This window comes from Malania oleifera, chromosome 12 (assembly GCF_029873635.1).
Source record: "Malania oleifera isolate guangnan ecotype guangnan chromosome 12, ASM2987363v1, whole genome shotgun sequence".
Lineage (NCBI taxonomy): Eukaryota > Viridiplantae > Streptophyta > Magnoliopsida > Santalales > Ximeniaceae > Malania > Malania oleifera.
In genome coordinates this window covers 2,636,314-2,659,700 of record NC_080428.1, presented here as the reverse complement: position 1 = coordinate 2,659,700, position 23,387 = coordinate 2,636,314, and the positions used below count along the sequence as shown (strand labels likewise).

The window sequence follows — 23,387 nt, the reverse complement described above, 5'->3', positions numbered from 1 at the left end:
TTAATGATGGGCGATCGTCACCGGTCTAGTTAGGCATACTGATTCGCATGCTGACGTCTTATATTGTTAAGGGGGCACACATGTCGTACATGATAGGAGAGGCGTGGACCCCCACATTGTTGATTGGATACGAAAGGCAGGCTTCTATAAGTTATACCAGATTGGCCATATCCAATTGGATTGGCATCTCGTGACCGCCTTGGTGGAGTGATGGAGGCCGGAGACACACACGTTCCACCTATCGCACGAGGAGGTGACTATCACCCTCTAGGATGTGGCGGTGTTGTTCGAGCTACCGATTGATGGGAGGCCCGTCCTTGGTCGTACTATTGGATCAGTATAGGAGGGGGCGCCGATCATGGGGGAGCATTGCGCCACATGTGCAAGAGATTGTTAGGGGTGGTGCCTCTCAAGGGTGAGATGGTTGGTGCACGCATTTGCATGCAGTTTCTTGAGGGCGGGATGTTTTTCTAGCTCCCAACAATTGTAGATGATCATACAATAGCATGCCACGCACGTGCCCACTTGCTGCGATTGATATGTGGGACGCTGTTCTTCGACCTTTTGGGTAGTTATGCGCACTTGATGTTCCTTCCACTCCTCGCGGAGTGAGCAAAGATATGCCAGTACAGTTGAGGCTCTGCGACGTTAGCATGGCTTTACTGAGAGATGTGCCGCATTACTGACGTGTCCTACTCATAAATCGGAGGAGCACTCCACTTATTATAGGTTTGAGCATGGGAGAGATTCACGTCCTTAGCTCCTACGCACTGGGGTGTCTGGCGTCTTATTGAGAGGGACCAGGATGGTCGTCCGATTGACCTAGCCCCACTTGCATGGAAGTTAGTAGCTTCATTCACAATGCATTCGTCATATGAGTACTACGAATATTAATTCATAGTACGTACTAGTCGTCACACTTGTTCACTTACGTATTATTTTGTATAGGTGGAGGGATTAGTTGTTGGCGCCAAATGTTGTGCAATATACACTGCCTTGGTACAGGTTCGAGTTGGACATGCGCCGGGAGCATGAGGTATAGTCTCATTCAAGTGTATTCACTGTATTGCATATTTATCAGATATCCCTACACACCTCTTACATTTAGCATATGTTTACGCGCAGATCATATGGGCGCCCTACACGGATGACATTTTAGTTAACCTATCAGCTGATTATGCAATTGGGAGGGACCTCTGGGTAGCCCGAGTGCCACTTATATGTTTTCATATTATTGAGTAGCATCTCCCTGACCAAGTGATGCTTCAGTTCGGCTTTCGGCAGGGCATTCCAGACCGCTTTTTGATGTTGGGGGTCGATGTACGTGGGGACGACCTACACGAGATTGATGGCCTCAGTCGGGGGAACACGGATTGGGCTGCCGAGCACGCGATGTATGTGATTATATGGGGGCATCGTCGGGAGTACATCATACATGGAGTGAAGGTGGGTGGTCCGATCGGTTTCGGATGACCCATATTACGCGTGGTATAGGTCAATCACATGACGCTTCGTAAATAGGACCGCGACGGTCTACATGAGCCTCGTAAGAATACTCTAACGCATACCTAATTTTTTACTGTTTACGTTAGGTTGTTAATGTCGTAACCACTTTTTTCATATGCTGTAGGCGGACGTACTACACTAGGTCGACCTACTCTCTCCAGACCCCACTATGAGTGATTTAGCAAGAGCAGGTTTTGACATTGTCTACGAAGACAGGCAACAGATCCCTACAGCACACTGAGCCCCAGCACCATGAGGAGGTCGAGCAGCTCCAGTACGAGGAGGTCGAGTAGTTTTCTCCAATCGTCCATCGAGTCTGGCCTTCTCGCTGCCTGTTGTATAGGCGAAGTATGTATTTGGGCCGTTCGCACCGTATGCCCCATCGACAGCTGCCGATATTGCGGGCCCATCCAGTAGACAGGCGAAAGCCCCGTCTGACTCTACCGCAACCTCGTCAATGTCACATTTGATAGACGACCCTCTCGATGCGGAGGAGGTGGATGCACCCGCGTTGCCACCTCGGACTCGTCTAGAGACTTCATACGACTTAGCTCCCCATCCGCTTCGCATGGAGATAGATGATCTAGTACCTATGGGCGGAGATATCGGACATGTAGCACATCGACAAGCTTGGACGCCAGACGCAGAGGAGTAGCTAGGAGAGGGAAAACGCAAACGACAGCCACCTCGACACTGGAGACGACGTCCTTGCGGCATCGAGTAGGATATGATCGTCATATTATTTCACTTGTACAACATGTATATGTTCATTCTTTTATTTGTACATCATGTATTTGTTCATTACTTCATTTGTACATCATGCATTTGTTCATAATTTCATTTGTATAGAGGACCCATATGTAAAGTGGCAAACATCTATTTGTTCATTTTTTAACTTATGCAACATTAGGATGTCCATTATTTTAAATGTATAGATGATTGTTCTATTATTTCATTTGTACAACATTATATTTTCTCCTTTTCTTCCAATCTAAAAAGCATCGTTGTATTATTTATCTATAATTACAAATATTTTTTCATTTCCCACAGGATGAATATGTGAATGAAATTTGGTTATGACTGGTGTGAATGAACGTTTCGTATTGTTTCCCACGGATGTATACACGAAACCGGTGAATGTAATGTTGTGAACATACTATATCAATTGTGTTTGATGAATGTTTTTTTTGAACATGTGCATGGATGGATATGCTTAATTTTTAAAGGGGATTCTGTCAAAATTTTTGTAGTAATTTGATAGGTTGAATGTGTACGAAATTAGTGAACATAACGTTATGAACATACTGGTATCTATTGTATTTGATGAATGTTTTATTTAAACAGGTGCGTGGATGGATATGCTCAATTTTTAAAGACGACTCTACCGAAATTTTTATAGTAATTTGATAGGTTGAATGTGTACGAAACTGGTGAATGTAATTTTTTTATCCTCAAACTTCTTAAAAGATATATTACTTTTGTAATAAAGCTCCTAAGTATAAAACTAAATTGATATTTGAAACCTTAGCTTCTTACCCTTAATGCCAGTTCCACTATCCTTTACTGTTGTTCCATTGCATGACTCATAAGCATAATTCCACAGTAATTATTATAATTGTAAATATCTTTTTTTTTTTTGTTTATAGGTATTAAAGTGTTTTTCCTCTATTCATTTGACATTTTCTTAATTTTTGTAATTGTGTTAAATAAATTAGTTAACATATAATTTCGTATCATCTAGGCATTTCCAAGCTTCAATTAAGATACTATCCAATCCTATAATTTTTCCATTTTCCATTTTTTATTGCAAACTTAACTTCATTAACTCTAGTTTTATGACTAAATGTCATATTTTAACCTTTACATCATCTCTCAATTTCAAGTTTAAGTTTTCTACTTGATTTTCATTAAATAGCTTAGAAAAATTAACTTCGTCAGCCTTTTTTTTAATGTCTTTTTTTTTCCTTAACTAACACACTATTGTCCTCACTTTTTATACATTTTACATCACCTAAGTTCTACTCTTTCTTTCTAACAAGTTTAAATATGTCTTGTATTCATTATTTTTGTGTCTAATCTAGTATATAAATTATTAACTTCACTAGTGACTTTTTTGCATCTTTTTCTCGCCTTTTAATAGTTGTGTATTTTGCAAACCTATCTCTATGATTAATTATCATTTGCTTTATAAACTGTAGCGAGATGTGCTCTCTCCCAATCCCCCACCTTTAGGGTAAAAGCTATAATGATATTTGATATGACCTAGTGCTTATTTAATACAGTTTTGGAGCTAGCAAAATAGAAGTATTCCCATTTTGGGGTAAAAGTAATTCCATACATAAAAAGGGTAAAGGAAGATAAAGAAAAGCACACAAGCTTCTCTTCCTTGCCGACCATCAGTTTTGGAATATTGAAGCTAAAAATTAACAATTAAGCAGACAGAAGGTGGAGGGTCAATGTCCATACAAAACTTTGAATGCCAGATGCCAGTGTAATTAAAAATTTTAGGTACCAACTCCATTAGCTTCTGATGTCTTCATGATTCTAAGTCTCTTCACTGTGTTGAGGAACATTCTATATACAAACCAAAAAACAAAAACAACATATATATTGTCAGCATTTATAGAACATCTAAATTTCCAACTACAATATTGTCTTTTCTTATGATGTTATATTTGATATGCACTGTCCATAGGTCTTTGCCTGTCCAAAGTACCTAGGAACTTGAATGAAACAGGCCTTAAAAGCATGGTCCAAAATGTTTAATATTAGGTCACTAGTAGTGCATCTAGTGCTCCTACACCTAAAAATGTTGCTCGAAATAAACCAGCTAGTCTTCCATAGGGCTAGCCTTGTCATTTGACATCATTCCATTTGGGGCTTAGTAGTGCATATGCAAACATCAGACATAAATATGTGCATATATACACACAAAGACACATTCACAAAACATATATACTTATGTATATATATATTGCACTAGTATAATCATTTAGAATGAAATGAAAGGTGCATACTCCCAAGGAACATTTCCTATGAGCATCCAACCCCCCTCCTTATCTTCATAAGTGAGCACAAATTCAGATGATCCATTCAAAAGCTTGGAGGCCTTTCTTGCTTGCTCACTCTCTCCACTCGAACCTAGTTACACAATCATAATTACATTTTAAAATTAGAATATAATTATCTATGCAACTCATTACTGTCATAGTCCTACTAATTTGACTTTGAGGTCAAAATGTTTATGCCATCTCAAACCACTTGGTTCTAAAAGCTAGTCATTAGATTGAGGTGCAACAATGATTTAACAATAGTCTCACATCAAAACTTTTAGATCGAATTGATAGAAAATAAGTAAATTACACATTACTAATAAAAAAATATAGAAAATAAAAATACACTCACGAATGGAAGTGATGCACGTGGTGGGATTAAAAAAACATGTCCTTCAGTGCTTGGGATAAAGTCTCATAGCAAGTGTGAGCATTTAGATCCACTTTCCTCCCTATTGGCAATCCATCCATGTTAACCTTAACAAACCCAAGATGTCCTTTTTCCATAGCAACAGTTTGTTCTTACTGCTACCATGTACACTTTTTTCTTTGAAGTATCCTTAAATTTATCATCCTCGCATGTCTCATCTTCTTCAGAGGTCAGAATCTTTGCCTGGTTAGCCAAGCTTTTCATCCTATAAGCCCTTATAGGCAGCCATCCCACAACTGACTACTCCCAAGGAACAACATTAATTATAGTAATGACTAATGAGTAATATATTAGTTAAGACATGGAGAGAGAGAATAAACAGTGACATGAAACAGCAATTATCTCAATCTTTCAGTTTTAGCCATGATCTTAATCTTTAACAATCCAAATTAATGGAGGCCAGATCCTCATGTGTTACCCTTCTCAAAGTTAACTAAATTGAATGGTTTACGGTAGCAAGAAAGAGACAGTGTAGGAGAGAGAGACAATTTCTCAATACACGAAACTCCAAAGAAAAAATAACTCTAGAAGATTAGTTGATATATTCTTTGGCTGGTTGCCGAGAAGATTAATTTTGCAACAAAAATGGATTAATATTTTATAAATGGGGTTTTTCTTTTGCAGGTTTTGAAATCCGGGAAAATTAGAAACTTTACTTCGGTATTTTACATATGAAAATAATCAAGATTTTATACCTCTACTCTCATCATTTCAATTTTCTTCTGCAATTTAAAAAAAGGACGATTAACCCTTAACAGAAAAAAATCAAAACACCCTATTCGTAAAATAACAATGACATTAGAATTTATAGGAACAATGGTGGAACAAAAATAGAGAGAGAGAGAGAGAGAGAAGAGAGAGAAGAGAGAGAGAGAGGAGAGATAGAGAGAGAGAGATAGAGAGAGAGAGAGGATATAGACAACAAACCCAAAATAGGAAATGCTAGAAATTCGGAAATTAACAATCCTACTCCATCAAAGGGAAAGGATCACTAAAACTCCATTGTTAGAGAAAAATAAATGAACTAATGGTAAAAGAAACTGAGAACAAAAGAGAACCAAAGGAGACTAACAGAAGTTGTTATGCTTTATAAATATTTATACTGACAACCGCTAGCAGCAGCAACACTTCTTGGGCAACAGAATTCAACGGCTCTCTTTGTGCCAGAGACACCGTCAACAGAGGAAGCATAAGTTTCTTTTTGGCACATGTTAAACTATTTAAAATATTAATTTTTCAATTAATTTTAAATATTTCATCCCAATAAAATAATAGAAGATTTTCCCTATTTAATTAAATATAATTGTGTACATTTATAGTGTATGACTGTTATATTATTTATGATAAAAACTATTTTTAACTAAATTACGAACTGTAATTTAATTATACATGAAAATTTTAAATTAATTACTGATTCTTCCTCCATAATTCAGAAAATACTTTAATTAATCATTATTAATATCAATAAACTAATAAAGGGAAAACATAAATAGGTGTCACAGAAAATCTCGTACTCCTGGTAGCGAGATTTAAATATCGTTACTTGGAGTGACGAGATTTAAGAAAAGCAAATCTCGCTACACGAAGGAGCAAGATTAAATGCCAAACCCATCGGTACAGACGTTTGACAATCACATCTTGCTACTCCAAGTAGCGAGATTTGCATAAGGTTATACACGTGAGAGATCTCGCTACTCCGAGTAGCGAGATACGGGGTAGAGTCCATTGGAGAGACAAGGGAGAGGTCACACCATTTCAATTGTTTGTACTAAGTGCATGCATGCACAGATTGAATGTGCATGTACAAAAATGTACTGGTTCATGCAAAAAATTATGTGAATTGTTGTTGCTTTTTTAAAAAAGCATACTATTGGAAAGCAACCTGTGTTTTGTTATAATAATAACACGTGTTTAATTAGATTTTGTGCAATGATGCATGCTTATCGTTATAGTAATAATACTTATTGCTATTCTATTAGTATTATTTTTTTTATTCTTTTCGTTCCTTTTATTTATATGGGAAAAAACCTTTCAATGTTATAAAAATAAATAAAAAAGAAAAGTCTGGTGCATGCATGTAATTTGGAACAGTTAGGGAATCTTGGCACATGCATGGACGTAGGAAAGTTTGGGGTGGCGTGCAGGAAGAGTTTTTTACGTGGGGATGAGGCCAGTGGTGGTGGTGGGGAGAGTGGCCCTCTTTGGGGTAGGGGTGTACACGGTTTCGTTTCGGTTCGGTTTTTTTTTACAAAACCGCCAACCGAACCGAACTCCTCGGTTTTCCAATGATTGAACCGAAACCAACGTAGACGTCGGTTTATGAACAAACCAAACCGTGGAACTTTGGCGGTTTGGTTCGGTTACTTTCGGTTTTACCCGAATTTTTTGAACTATCCAAACAGCTATAACATCGTTACTTGAGCGGGCCCAGTTGTGCTCATGAATAGGCCATAGCCCATTATAAAACATTGGGCCCAAGGCTTTATTTGCAAAGCCGAAAACAATGAGACGGGGGGAAGTAGGATCCAATAAAAATATATAAGATGGATACTTGTTTTCAATCCATTTCCAACCGATGTGGGAGCAGGGACGACTAGCCTCTTGTGGTCTTCTCTCTGGTTTTCTGCATGAGAAGGTCGCTGGCCCCTTGTGAAAGGCTGCAGGCTAGATTGTTCGGCGAGGCTATCTCGCCGGAGTCATGGATTTGGAGTCGTCGAACAATGTCGGCGGCATATTTTGAAGCAATGGCGTCAAGCTTGAAAGAAAATCTGGTGTTGAATCTGATTACCCAGATCCGAGGATGCAACCATATGCTTCGGGACTGGTTAGAGTCCATTCCAGAATCAAAGTGGAGATTGACGATTCCCGACTTTGGTGGAAAGGAAGATGGAGATTGACGATAGCATAAGCACTTGAAGATTGAAGACGAAGAGACCAACACTTTAACTGTTCCACTTTTGGTAGCCATGGTGGATTCGGAGGTGGTTTCTCGCCGGCGACTGGCGACCAACAGGCAACACGCGCATCTACAATTATTATTTTTAATTCGGTGTTCATTTTTTTCGTTTCGGTTTTGGTCCAAAACCGAACCTAAACCGAAACCGAAAAATTTTATATTTCAAACCTAAACCGAAACGCAAACGAAAAAACCGAACGAAATGTGTTCGGTTCGGTTTTCGGTCCGGTTTTATCGGTTTTTTGGTAATTTTTGTACACCCTACTTAGGGGCATGTGGTAAAATGGGAAATTATCAGTCTCAATGCCTTCACTATCCTGCATGCTACTTCCACCCAACTTTCATGCATGCCCCATTAAGCAAATTGACATAATGGTACGTGCCCATATACTTATGCATACATGCATACAGAGATCACACCCTAATACACGCATACAACACACATAAAATTTAGTGTGATGGATTATTGGTTTGTTTTTAATTTTCTAATTTCAACTACAATACACAAATTACTAATATATATATATATATATTATTTATAATTACACGTTTAAGTACAATTAATGTGATGGACCAGCTCATCATGACCTCTAGTCCTCTTAGACCCCAATTGCGGTTATGAACATTTTTTCATGGCAAAACTCGCATCGCAATCCTCCGACTGCCCTCTCGTACATCCATTTCGTTACACACAGCTCGAACTCTTGGTCATCCTTTCTGTCTAAGCATTGTTGGGAACTGTATATGTTTGCTCATTGGATTTTGTCCAATATTCTTCATGGAGGACGGGGATGAAGTCTATTGCATATGTTGCATAATGCTCATGTACCGTAAGAGATCCTCGTATTTATGTGAATTTGTTTTGCATTGGATTTAAATAAATGTTACTGGAAAATTATATTTACAATTATTCAAATACAATCCAAATCCAAATTTAAGATTCAAATTTTTTTTAACGAAATAGAGACACTATAAAATCTAGTTACTTAAAATTTCCCCGTTCTCGGCGCGTTTTTCCATTGCGCCTCCTCGCGTTCTATATTCCTGCACCTTACTGCACTTCCTTCTTTCTTACTAATAAGTCCCCCCTATCCCTTATCCCTCCACTTTTCCCTTAGTCTTTTTTCATTTCCCCGATCCGCCGATACAACTGGCAGAAGCTCAAGCAGTGCTCTGTGTGGTATTGTTGTACTATAGGGTGGGACACATAAACTGGCTCGATGATATTAAGTTATAGTAGTCCGCCAGTCGACCAATTCAGAATTGGCCATAGGTGTAAGTAAAATAAATTATTCGCAGAGATAGAATATTTACATATTATCCAGATCAATATGTGCCTTATGGGGAACCAGCAAGATACCCGTGTTTGGCGAAAGGTTCAATAATATATTCCCCCTCTAGCAGGCTGTTTCCATATATATGATTATGGTTATTGCCAATTGTGTTGGATGCACACTGCGTAGATGAGACATCTGTAAAAAACGGTGCAATTATAATGTCGAAAACCCATTCCTCAAATGGTGTAATCCGTGCCGGCATCCAAACGGCTCCTGTCAAGCATTTGGTAAAATCGAAGAAGACAACCCAACAACACGTGCATCGGGGTCTCAGCAATAAGTGGGGTAGGGTCTATGTGAGTGCCGAGGTTGGGTGATATGATCCTTGGTGCGATTTTAACAAATATCTAGGAATCATCATTCGAGTCGCTGGTATATGAAGCACTTGTTCCTAAACACGTATTCCCCGGGGAGGTTGCGAAAGGAAGTCCCAATAGGAGGGACCACATTGTTGTTTCACGCATTGTTCATGATTACATTGAGACGAGGGCTTGAACATTAACGAATGACTCATATTGAAAGATGAAGACACGTAACGAGTAGACAGGGGTGAAGGGTTAAATTGAGGCCGCCCATGAGTTAACCCACCTCCCCAGTGACACGTATGACCGCAACGCTTCAACCGCCCAACTATGGACGAGCTCCTTCCGATGTGACATATTGACCTAGATGCCTGGCAAATTTCACTTTGTGGATGAGCTTTCCGTATACGCGTGACTTGTTGGGATGAAATCTTCTGAGTCTGATTAGAGAGATGCTCTCAGTCGACTGGTTGAAGTATCAGTTGAACGCACGGAAGGAGGCGTATCTGCAGGTTGGTTGAATTTTTCAATCAACTCTTGAAAAAACCCACCATGACTTGGCACGTTGTGCATCTACACCCCAGATTTATGGGTTGCTAGGTCTTAAAGACCACGAGTGCTGATGAATTGCGTTACTGTCTCGATGCCAACCTGCATTCTTCTAAAGCACCCAATATGGTGGTCCGCACAACGAAACCAAGAAAGAGAAAGAAGGCCGTGTCTTAATTACGTTCTCGGGTTGCAAAGAGCCATAAACACAAAAACATCACAATACACAATTGTCCCTCATTGTCTAGGGAGATAGTAAATAGATAAGAGGGAGATGCGTCTACTTCTATCCCTCCCCACATGAGGAGTTCATAAATCGCGCTTTCGTTTTTATTCCGTCTCGTATAAGAAGGTTTTGATTGGGCAAACCTAAGACATGCCCAAGTAATTCGCGATTTGATAGAAATCTTATGAAACCGTTGCCGGGAGTGAAGGAAGCGATGTGTGGTACAATCTAAGACTATAGTTAAGTGGAGGTGGACTTCTGTTCCAGGTAGCGAGAACACCACAACCTTCGTATTCGTATTTTGGTCATTTGCAGTATCTATTTAGGGTTTTCGTCACTGCCCTCCCGTCATATGTGTAGACGGGACACACTTGTACGGTAAGTATAAGGGCAAACTCCTAATTGTGATGTGCCCGGATGCAAATAGGCAAATATTTTCCCCTTGCATTCGCTATTGTGCAAGAGGAAAGCTTGGGACATATGGAATTGGTTTCTGTGTTATCTTCGTTCCATTACCGACAGGGATGACATTTGCCTTATATCAGATCGGCATCTAGGAATTCTCGCTGCAGTGTAGCACAATCTTGATTGGCAACCACCACGTGCCCACCAACGATTTTGCCTTTAACACATGGTGAGCAACTTTAATACGAAAGTATGGAGTGTCAATCTTAAGTGAATGGATGAGCGAGCGAGAAGAGAGCATCAGGTGAGAAAATTGACATGTGGATGGAGAGGATATTTGATGAGGGTGGAGAGCCAGCGAGGTCATTCTTCGATCAGATCCCTCCTCATATGTGGACTTAGTGCCACAACGGTGGAAAAAGGTATGGGAACATGGCCACTAACCTTGTCGAATGTTCAATGCCATCTTGAAAGGCGCTCGTAGCCTTCTCATAATGGCTCTTGTACAATTAACATTTTATCGCGTTGCACATTATTTCAATAGGCGACGGGAGGCTACTCGTAACACAATATCTGAAGGAAATGTAGTCACTCCGCATATATTGCTAGCGATGGAAGAAGGAAGTTGAAGGCTACCGAGCATTGAGTCACAACGTTCAACTGGTCAAGGGGTAGTTTTAGCATCACAACTGCGCAGTTGGGGTCACATAAAGGAATAACGTCGAAACTTTGAGCATCTAGAGGCGCGAATGCTTGTGTGGGAAGTGGCAAGCTTTACACTTTCCCTACTCCCACCTTCTCGCCGCCTGTGTGGAGACACAGCTAAATGCAAACCAGTATGTTGAGCCATGTTGGAGCACTGCCAAGCACTATGGGACATATGCTGCGGATTTTCATCTGATTATGCACGAGGCATATTGGTCAGCATCCTCGTTGCCAAATTTGCATGCAAATCCTGCATATACTCGACATAAAGGTCAGCCTAGGAGCTTACGTATACACAACAAGATGGATGCACGAGAAGGTAGGAAGAATATCACGTGTAACATATGTCGTCAATAAGGACATAACCGCACAAGGTGTCCGACATGGAGACAACCCAGGGATGCAACTAGACCTTCGCACTAACCTATCACTTATAGGCTAATGTAGAGTCCTATTATTACCTTTAATTGCCATAAAAAGGGCGAAGGAATGATTCAGGGTGCTGCCACACGTCCACACTTCATGCCTTGTTGCATCCCACATATTGACCCCATTCAGAAAAAAATAAAGATTCTAACTATTCCAAAGAGCGATTGTGATTAAGGCTATGTTCAAAGGATAATAAATTCCATTAGCATCACACTATGGACAGTCCATAATCTGAAACTCAGTAGATCTCTAAGTTCCCTCATGTTCCTATTATTGTTATAGTGACTATTTAACACTACTGCCTTTTTGCAAGATTGATCCAGGGCCGTTCGATTCCAGTGTATTAATGATGGGCGATCGTCACCGGTCTAGTTAGGCATACTGATTCGCATGCTGACGTCTTATATTGTTAAGGGGGCACACATGTCGTACATGATAGGAGAGGCGTGGACCCCCACATTGTTGATTGGATACGAAAGGCAGGCTTCTATAAGTTATACCAGATTGGCCATATCCAATTGGATTGGCATCTCGTGACCGCCTTGGTGGAGTGATGGAGGCCGGAGACACACACGTTCCACCTATCGCACGAGGAGGTGACTATCACCCTCTAGGATGTGGCGGTGTTGTTCGAGCTACCGATTGATGGGAGGCCCGTCCTTGGTCGTACTATTGGATCAGTATAGGAGGGGGCGCCGATCATGGGGGAGCATTGCGCCACATGTGCAAGAGATTGTTAGGGGTGGTGCCTCTCAAGGGTGAGATGGTTGGTGCACGCATTTGCATGCAGTTTCTTGAGGGCGGGATGTTTTTCTAGCTCCAACAATTGTAGATGATCATACAATAGCATGCCACGCACGTGCCCACTTGCTGCGATTGATATGTGGGACGCTGTTCTTCGACCTTTTGGGTAGTTATGCGCACTTGATGTTCCTTCCACTCCTCGCGGAGTGAGCAAAGATATGCCAGTACAGTTGAGGCTCTGCGACGTTAGCATGGCTTTACTGAGAGATGTGCCGCATTACTGACGTGTCCTACTCATAAATCGGAGGAGCACTCCACTTATTATAGGTTTGAGCATGGGAGAGATTCACGTCCTTAGCTCCTACGCACTGGGGTGTCTGGCGTCTTATTGAGAGGGACCAGGATGGTCGTCCGATTGACCTAGCCCCACTTGCATGGAAGTTAGTAGCTTCATTCACAATGCATTCGTCATATGAGTACTACGAATATTAATTCATAGTACGTACTAGTCGTCACACTTGTTCACTTACGTATTATTTTGTATAGGTGGAGGGATTAGTTGTTGGCGCCAAATGTTGTGCAATATACACTGCCTTGGTACAGGTTCGAGTTGGACATGCGCCGGGAGCATGAGGTATAGTCTCATTCAAGTGTATTCACTGTATTGCATATTTATCAGATATCCCTACACACCTCTTACATTTAGCATATGTTTACGCGCAGATCATATGGGCGCCCTACACGGATGACATTTTAGTTAACCTATCAGCTGATTATGCAATTGGGAGGGACCTCTGGGTAGCCCGAGTGCCACTTATATGTTTTCATATTATTGAGTAGCATCTCCCTGACCAAGTGATGCTTCAGTTCGGCTTTCGGCAGGGCATTCCAGACCGCTTTTTGATGTTGGGGGTCGATGTACGTGGGGACGACCTACACGAGATTGATGGCCTCAGTCGGGGGAACACGGATTGGGCTGCCGAGCACGCGATGTATGTGATTATATGGGGGCATCGTCGGGAGTACATCATACATGGAGTGAAGGTGGGTGGTCCGATCGGTTCGGATGACCCATATTACGCGTGGTATAGGTCAATCACATGACGCTTCGTAAATAGGACCGCGACGGTCTACATGAGCCTCGTAAGAATACTCTAACGCATACCTAATTTTTTACTGTTTACGTTAGGTTGTTAATGTCGTAACCACTTTTTTCATATGCTGTAGGCGGACGTACTACACTAGGTCGACCTACTCTCTCCAGACCCCACTATGAGTGATTTAGCAAGAGCAGGTTTTGACATTGTCTACGAAGACAGGCAACAGATCCCTACAGCACACTGAGCCCCAGCACCATGAGGAGGTCGAGCAGCTCCAGTACGAGGAGGTCGAGTAGTTTTCTCCAATCGTCCATCGAGTCTGGCCTTCTCGCTGCCTGTTGTATAGGCGAAGTATGTATTTGGGCCGTTCGCACCGTATGCCCCATCGACAGCTGCCGATATTGCGGGCCCATCCAGTAGACAGGCGAAAGCCCCGTCTGACTCTACCGCAACCTCGTCAATGTCACATTTGATAGACGACCCTCTCGATGCGGAGGAGGTGGATGCACCCGCGTTGCCACCTCGGACTCGTCTAGAGACTTCATACGACTTAGCTCCCCATCCGCTTCGCATGGAGATAGATGATCTAGTACCTATGGGCGGAGATATCGGACATGTAGCACATCGACAAGCTTGGACGCCAGACGCAGAGGAGTAGCTAGGAGAGGGAAAACGCAAACGACAGCCACCTCGACACTGGAGACGACGTCCTTGCGGCATCGAGTAGGATATGATCGTCATATTATTTCACTTGTACAACATGTATATGTTCATTCTTTTATTTGTACATCATGTATTTGTTCATTACTTCATTTGTACATCATGCATTTGTTCATAATTTCATTTGTATAGAGGACCCATATGTAAAGTGGCAAACATCTATTTGTTCATTTTTTAACTTATGCAACATTAGGATGTCCATTATTTTAAATGTATAGATGATTGTTCTATTATTTCATTTGTACAACATTATATTTTCTCCTTTTCTTCCAATCTAAAAAGCATCGTTGTATTATTTATCTATAATTACAAATATTTTTTCATTTCCCACAGGATGAATATGTGAATGAAATTTGGTTATGACTGGTGTGAATGAACGTTTCGTATTGTTTCCCACGGATGTATACACGAAACCGGTGAATGTAATGTTGTGAACATACTATATCAATTGTGTTTGATGAATGTTTTTTTTGAACATGTGCATGGATGGATATGCTTAATTTTTAAAGGGGATTCTGTCAAAATTTTTGTAGTAATTTGATAGGTTGAATGTGTACGAAATTAGTGAACATAACGTTATGAACATACTGGTATCTATTGTATTTGATGAATGTTTTATTTAAACAGGTGCGTGGATGGATATGCTCAATTTTTAAAGACGACTCTACCGAAATTTTTATAGTAATTTGATAGGTTGAATGTGTACGAAACTGGTGAATGTAATTTTTTTATCCTCAAACTTCTTAAAAGATATATTACTTTTGTAATAAAGCTCCTAAGTATAAAACTAAATTGATATTTTGAAACCTTAGCTTCTTACCTTAATGCCAGTTCCACTATCCTTTACTGTTGTTCCATTGCATGACTCATAAGCATAATTCCACAGTAATTATTATAATTGTAAATATCTTTTTTTTTTTTTGTTTATAGGTATTAAAGTGTTTTTCCTCTATTCATTTGACATTTTCTTAATTTTTGTAATTGTGTTAAATAAATTAGTTAACATATAATTTCGTATCATCTAGGCATTTCCAAGCTTCAATTAAGATACTATCCAATCCTATAATTTTTCCATTTTCCATTTTTTTATTGCAAACTTAACTTCATTAACTCTAGTTTTATGACTAAATGTCATATTTTAACCTTTACATCATCTCTCAATTTCAAGTTTAAGTTTTCTACTTGATTTTCATTAAATAGCTTAGAAAAATTAACTTCGTCAGCCTTTTTTTTAATGTCTTTTTTTTTCCTTAACTAACACACTATTGTCCTCACTTTTTATACATTTTACATCACCTAAGTTCTACTCTTTCTTTCTAACAAGTTTAAATATGTCTTGTATTCATTATTTTTGTGTCTAATCTAGTATATAAATTATTAACTTCACTAGTGACTTTTTTGCATCTTTTTCTCGCCTTTTAATAGTTGTGTATTTTGCAAACCTATCGCTATGATTAATTATCATTTGCTTTTATAACTGTAGCGAGATGTGCTCTCTCCCAATCCCCCACCTTTAGGGTAAAAGCTATAATGATATTTGATATGACCTAGTGCTTATTTAATACAGTTTTGGAGCTAGCAAAATAGAAGTATTCCCATTTTGGGGTAAAAGTAATTCCATACATAAAAAGGGTAAAGGAAGATAAAGAAAAGCACACAAGCTTCTCTTCCTTGCCGACCATCAGTTTTGGAATATTGAAGCTAAAAATTAACAATTAAGCAGACAGAAGGTGGAGGGTCAATGTCCATACAAAACTTTGAATGCCAGATGCCAGTGTAATTAAAAATTTTAGGTACCAACTCCATTAGCTTCTGATGTCTTCATGATTCTAAGTCTCTTCACTGTGTTGAGGAACATTCTATATACAAACCAAAAAACAAAAACAACATATATATTGTCAGCATTTATAGAACATCTAAATTTCCAACTACAATATTGTCTTTTCTTATGATGTTATATTTGATATGCACTGTCCATAGGTCTTTGCCTGTCCAAAGTACCTAGGAACTTGAATGAAACAGGCCTTAAAAGCATGGTCCAAAATGTTTAATATTAGGTCACTAGTAGTGCATCTAGTGCTCCTACACCTAAAAATGTTGCTCGAAATAAACCAGCTAGTCTTCCATAGGGCTAGCCTTGTCATTTGACATCATTCCATTTGGGGCTTAGTAGTGCATATGCAAACATCAGACATAAATATGTGCATATATACACACAAAGACACATTCACAAAACATATATACATAAGTATATATATATATTGCACTAGTATAATCATTTAGAATGAAATGAAAGGTGCATACTCCCAAGGAACATTTCCTATGAGCATCCAACCCCCCTCCTTATCTTCATAAGTGAGCACAAATTCAGATGATCCATTCAAAAGCTTGGAGGCCTTTCTTGCTTGCTCACTCTCTCCACTCGAACCTAGTTACACAATCATAATTACATTTTAAAATTAGAATATAATTATCTATGCAACTCATTACTGTCATAGTCCTACTAATTTGACTTTGAGGTCAAAATGTTTATGCCATCTCAAACCACTTGGTTCTAAAAGCTAGTCATTAGATTGAGGTGCAACAATGATTTAACAATAGTCTCACATCAAAACTTTTAAGATCGAATTGATAGAAAATAAGTAAATTACACATTACTAATAAAAAATATAGAAAATAAAAATACACTCACGAATGGAAGTGATGCACGTGGTGGGATTAAAAAACATGTCCTTCAGTGCTTGGGATAAAGTCTCATAGCAAGTGTGAGCATTTAGATCCACTTTCCTCCCTATTGGCAATCCATCCATGTTAACCTTAACAAACCCAAGATGTCCTTTTTCCATAGCAACAGTTTTGTTCTTACTGCTACCATTGTACACTTTTTTCTTTGAAGTATCCTTAAATTTATCATCCTCGCATGTCTCATCTTCTTCAGAGGTCAGAATCTTTGCCTGGTTAGCCAAGCTTTTCATCCTATAAGCCCTTATAGGCAGCCATCCCACAACCTGACTACTCCCAAGGAACAACATTAATTATAGTAATGACTAATGAGTAATATATTAGTTAAGACATGGAGAGAGAGAATAAACAGTGACATGAAACAGCAATTATCTCAATCTTTCAGTTTTAGCCATGATCTTAATCTTTTAACAATCCAAATTAATGGAGGCAGATCCTCATGTGTTACCCTTCTCAAAGTTAACTAAATTTGAATGGTTTTACGGTAGCAAGAAAGAGACAGTGTAGGAGAGAGAGACAATTTCTCAATTACACGAAACTCCAAAGAAAAAATAACTCTAGAAGATTAGTTGATATATTCTTTGGCTGGTTGCCGAGAAGATTAATTTTGCAACAAAAATGGATTAATATTTTAATAAATGGGTTTTTCTTTGCAGGTTTTGAAATCCGGGAAAATTAGAAACTTTACTTCGGTATTTTACATATGAAAATAATCAAGATTTTATCCTCTACTCTTCATCATTTCAATTTTCTCTGCAATTTAAAAAAGGACGATTAACCCTTAACAGAAAAAAATCAAAACACCCATATTCGTAAAATAAAAATGACATTAGAATTTATAGGAAAAATGGTGGAACAAAAATAGAGAGAGAGGAGCGAGAGAGAGGAAGAGCAGAGACGCGAGAGAGGAGGGAGGCGGGAGGAGAGAGAGAGGAGAAGGAAGAGAGAGAGCAGAGAGAGAGTGAGAGAGCAAGAGGATGGAGAGAGAGAGTGAGAGATGAGAGAGAGAGAGAGAGAGAGAGAGAGAGGAGAGAGAGAGAGAGAGAGAGGATAATAGACGAACAAACCCAAAATAGGAAATGCTAGAAATGCGGAAATTAAAATCCTACTCCATCAAAGGGAATAGGATCACTAAAACTCATTGTTAGAGAAAAATAAATGAATAATGGTAAAAGAAAACATGAGAACGAAAAGAGAACCAAAGGAGAATAAAAGAAGTGTTATGCTTCTATAAATATTTATACTGACAACGCTAGCAGCAGCAACAACTTCTTGGGCAACAGAATCAACGGCTCTCTTTGTGCCAGAGACAGCGGCAACAGAGGAAGCAGAAGTTCTGTTTGGAACATGTTAAACTATTTAAATATTAATTTTTTCAATTAATATTTAAATATTTCATACCCAATAAAATAATAGAAGATTTCCCTATTTAATTAAATATAATTAGTGTACATTTATAGTGTATGACTGTTATATTAATTTATGATAAAAAAATATTTTTAACTAAATTACGAACTGTAATTTATTATACATGAAAATTTAAATTAATAACTGATTCTTCCTCCCAATAATTCAGAAAATAATTTAATTAATCATTATTAATATAAATAAATAATAAAGGGAAAACAATAAATAGGTGCACAGAAAATCTCGCTACTCCGGGTAGCGAGATTTAAATATCGTTACTTGGAGTGACGAGATTTAAGCAAATCTCGCTACACGAAGTAGCAAGAATTAAATGCCAAACCCAATCTGGTACAGACGTGTGACAATCAAATCTTGCTACTCCAAGTAGCGAGATTTGCATAAGGTTATACACGTGAGAGATCTCGCTACTCCGAGTAGCGAGATTACGTTAGAGTCATTGGAGAGGACAAGGGAGAGGTCAACACCATTTCAATTGTTTACTAAGGTGCATGCATGCACAGATTGAATGTGCATGTACAAAAATGTACTGGTTCATGCAAAAAATTATGTGAATTTGTTGTTGCTTTTTTAAAAAAAGCATACTATTGGAAGAGCAAACCATGTGTTTGTTAGTAATAATAAACACGTGTTTAATTAGATTTTGTGCATGCATGCATGCTTATCGTTATAGTAATAATAATTATTGCTATTCTATTAGTATTATTTTTTTATTCTTTTTTCGTTCCTTTTAATTTATATGGGAAAAAACATTTCAAATTATATAAAAAATAAATAAAAAATAAAAGTCTGGTGCATGCATGGAATTTGGAGCAGTTAGGGAAATCTTGGCACATGCATGGGACGTAGGAAAGTTTGGTGCGTGCATGGAAGAGTTTTGTACGTGGGGATGAGGCCAGTGGTGGGGTGTGGGGAGAGTGGCCCTCTTAGGGGTAGGGGTGTACACGGTTCGGTTCGGTTCGGTTTTTTACAAAACCGCCAACCGAACCGAACTCCTCGGTTTTCAAAATGATTGAACCGAAACCAAACCGTAGACCGTCGGTTTATGAACAAACCAAACCGTGAACTTTGCGGTTTGGTTCGGTTACTTTCGGTTTTACCGAATTTTGAACTATCCAAACAGCTATAACATTACTTGAGCGGGCCCAAGTTGTGCTGCATGAATAGGCCATAGCCCATTATAAAACAATTGGGCCAAGGCTTTATTTGCAAAGCCGAAAACATGAGACGGGGGGAAAGTAGGATCCAAATAAAATATATAAGATGGGATACTTGTTTTCATCCCATTTCCAACCGATGTGGGACGCAGGGACGACTAGCATCTTGTGGTCTTCTCTCTGGTTTTCTGCATGAGAAGGTCGCTGCCCACTGGGAAAGGCTGCAGGCTAGATTGTTCGGCGAGGCTATCTCGCCGGAGTTCATGGATTTGGAGTCGTCGAACATGTCGGCGGCAGATTTGAAGGCCCAAATGGCGTCAAGCTTGGAAAGAAAAATCTGGTGTTGAATGCTGATTACCCAGATCCGAGGATGCAAATAGCTTCGGGACTGGTTAGAGTCCATTCCAGATCAAAGATGGAGATTGACGATTCCGACTTTGGTGAAGAGGAAGATGGAGATTGACGATAGCATAAGCACTTGAAGATGAAGACGAAGAGACCACACTTTAACTGTTCCGACTTTGGTAGCCATGGTGGATTCGGAGGTGGTTTCTCGCCGGCGACTGGCGATCCAACAAGGCAACAAGCAGCATCTACAATTATTATTTATTAATTCGGTTTTCAGTTTTTTCGTTTCGGTTTTGGTCCAAAACCGAAACCGAAACCGAAACCGAAAAATTTTTATATTTCAAACCGAAACCGAAACCGCAAACCGAAAAACCGAACCGAAATGTGTTTCGGTTCGGTTTCGGTCCGGTTATCGGTTTTTCGGTAATTTTTGTACACCCCTACTTAGGGGCATGTGGTAAAATGGGAATATATCATGTCCCAATGCCTTCACCATCCTGCATGCTACTTCAACCAACTTTCATGCATGCCCCATTAAGCAAATTGAACAATCAATGGTACGTGCCCATATACATTATGCATACATGCATACAGAGACACACCCGAATACACGCACAACACACATAAATTTAGTGTGATGGATTATTGTTGTTTAATTTCTAATTCAACTACAATACACAAATTATATATATATATATATATATATATTTATAATATACACGTTAAGTACAATTAATGTGATGGACCAGCTCCATCATGACCTCTAGTCCTCCTTAGACACCAATTGCGGTTATGACATTTTTCATGGCAAAACTCGCATCGCATCCTCCGACTGCCCTCTCGTACATCCATTTCGTTACACAGTCTCGAACTCTTGGGTCATCCTTTCTGTCTAAGCAATTGTTGGGAACTGTATAATGTTGGCATCATTGGATTTGTCCAATATTCTTCATGGAGGACGGGGATGAAGTCTATTGCATATGTTGCATAATGCTCATGTACCGTGAAATAAAGGTCAACATAGAGATTGTACCCCAATCTCCTTGCGCTGCACACAGCTAACAAGTGTGAACAAGGGTAGTGTAGATTCTGCCACTTCCCACATGTATACTAACATCCCTTTATGTCAACTGTTTGAATATTTCGACCCTTATTTGGCTGGCGCGGTGTAGTTTGAATATTGAACAACCCTCTTTCAATATTGAAGTTGATAACCTCATGTCCAGCATATGCCATTTCCCTCCTTTGCATTTGCAACAACATATGTGGGGTGTAACCATTCCTCGACTCCATTGCTAGGAGAGATGCCTCCCGTCGGGCACTAAAGTACTACACAATGCGATAAGTATCATCTGGACAATGGTTGTTATCGGTAGACTCTGAGTTCCTTTTAAGACGACATTAAAACATTTAACAAGATTCATGGTCATGTTTCCATACCTTCGACTACCATCATGACATTGCATTCACATGTAAGCTGGGAGGGATCTCTTCAAAAAAGGAGTTTGCAATTGGGCCACCTTCTGTTAAGATTCTTTCCATCATACTATTGAATTTCCTAACTTGGTGCTTGAGGAACGAAGACCATATTTGTAGACTCTCCTCCTCAATGATTGTAAACGCTATAGGAAATATTTGTTGATTTGCATAAGAGGTCGTTGCAATTAACAATTTACCTTTATATTTCTTGTACAAATGTGTTCCATCCACACAGAGAAGTGGAGGACAATGACGAAATCCCTATATTGATGCTGCAAATGACTAAAGTACACATGTCAAAATAGTAGCGTTTTTAGAATTAGGGATTTCTGTCCACGTCCACTTCACCTTTGTACCAAGATTTGTTTCACACATAGCATGCATCCACTTTGGAAGCATTTGATATGAAAATCCTAGTCTCCAAACACCCTTGCAACTGCCATTTGCTTTCCGAGTCATACCTTTCTATACGAGACATGGTATTGGTACTTTTGACCTCAGGTGTGCTTGCAAAGCTGCAATGGAAGCATTAGCATCACTTTTGATAATTTCGATGATTTCATTTGCAACTAAGTTGGACTTTAGTTGTAGGTTGCCTTTCAAGAGAGTCACATTTATGCATGTATGTGTCCCTCTGTATTATGTAATTTCAAAGTGCCCGTGCTTTCTACGTTGAGTTGCACGCAACCGCCAAGCACGACTCTCATCTACATTGCACCTAACCATCTGCGTTCTTTGTGCATGGTGGACGTGCACAAAGTGGATAAGGCCATCCTTCGTATCGAAAATCATCCCAAATTTCGAGACACCTTCCCATTGGGTGCCCTCAAAGGAACTTTCAAATTCAGTTATGATATGACTGACTTCGAATTCGACCACGTACGCTAAAGGCAGTATGTTGCGTACTCTCCTATGATTGACATCACAACTTTTTCATGTTGAACCCTATAATCATTTTGTCCACTGGCTTCTTCTGCCCCCTGCATCTACCTCTTTAAAATCCTCTTGTAAATCCTATTTTTCCTCTAATTCATGGTCACAATCCATATCAAGTTACATTGGCTAGACCATATATGCCCCCTCTCATTCATGACAATAGATGGAACCGTTTGGAAGTATGATATGGACACAACTCTAGTTGAACTTTGGTCATGTCTATACTCTGTTGATGGTTATGGTTCGTGATAATAACTGCTTTCCACATTGAATCCTTGCAAAGTAGCCTCCTCACATTGAAGCTCCATTGACAAGAATTCTAACTGAAATGATGTACCTGGTACGTCATTCAAATCTAAAGTCGCTGTCACCTGTGAAAGGTGATCAAATAGTATGCTCGTCTTATTAGTATCGTATTCTATATGGTTAAGGATGGATAAATGCTTCCCTTTGCACAATTGGAGCTCCACCCATATTGTTGTTTCGAGGAATGCACTTAACAAAAATCTCAACTACATATACGTCCGCACAAGAACTCTGCGGGTCTAACACAATTTACACATCTACATCATTTTTTATTAGGACGTCAACGTACAAAAAATTTCCACCACCCCCTCGTTGTGGATATCTCTATGTCAATTCTAACATGTACTCATTTGGATTAATATTTAATCCTTAATATATTTTTTGTTTAAAACTTTCTAATTTCATCCTCCTTCGAACTTGAATGACCTTCGTTGGCCCTATGCTGTATTCAATACCAGTCGATCCATGAATAATCTCACCCTCAATGTATAGTAAGACCATAACTTTGTTAGCTGACAAATTTGACGCCATT

The 23,387-nt window shown here is 39.3% G+C and overlaps 1 protein-coding gene and 1 pseudogene across 1 annotated transcript; both read right to left on the bottom strand.

Annotated features, from left to right (window-relative positions):
- Positions 1–4,010: 4,010 nt before the first annotated feature.
- LOC131144948 (auxin-responsive protein IAA13-like) lies at positions 4,011–7,957 on the bottom strand (annotated as a pseudogene).
- Positions 7,958–16,251: 8,294 nt separating this feature from the next.
- On the bottom strand, positions 16,252–21,427 carry LOC131144945 (auxin-responsive protein IAA13-like). The gene is made up of 6 exons (XM_058093932.1): positions 21,250–21,427; positions 20,145–20,379; positions 18,453–18,540; positions 17,155–17,470; positions 16,767–16,890; positions 16,252–16,321 (listed from the first exon to the last, which is right to left on the bottom strand). Exons 1-6 carry the CDS (start codon positions 21,425–21,427, stop codon positions 16,252–16,254), a joined length of 1,011 nt encoding a protein of 336 aa, XP_057949915.1.
- Between the last annotated feature and the right edge of the window lie 1,960 nt (positions 21,428–23,387).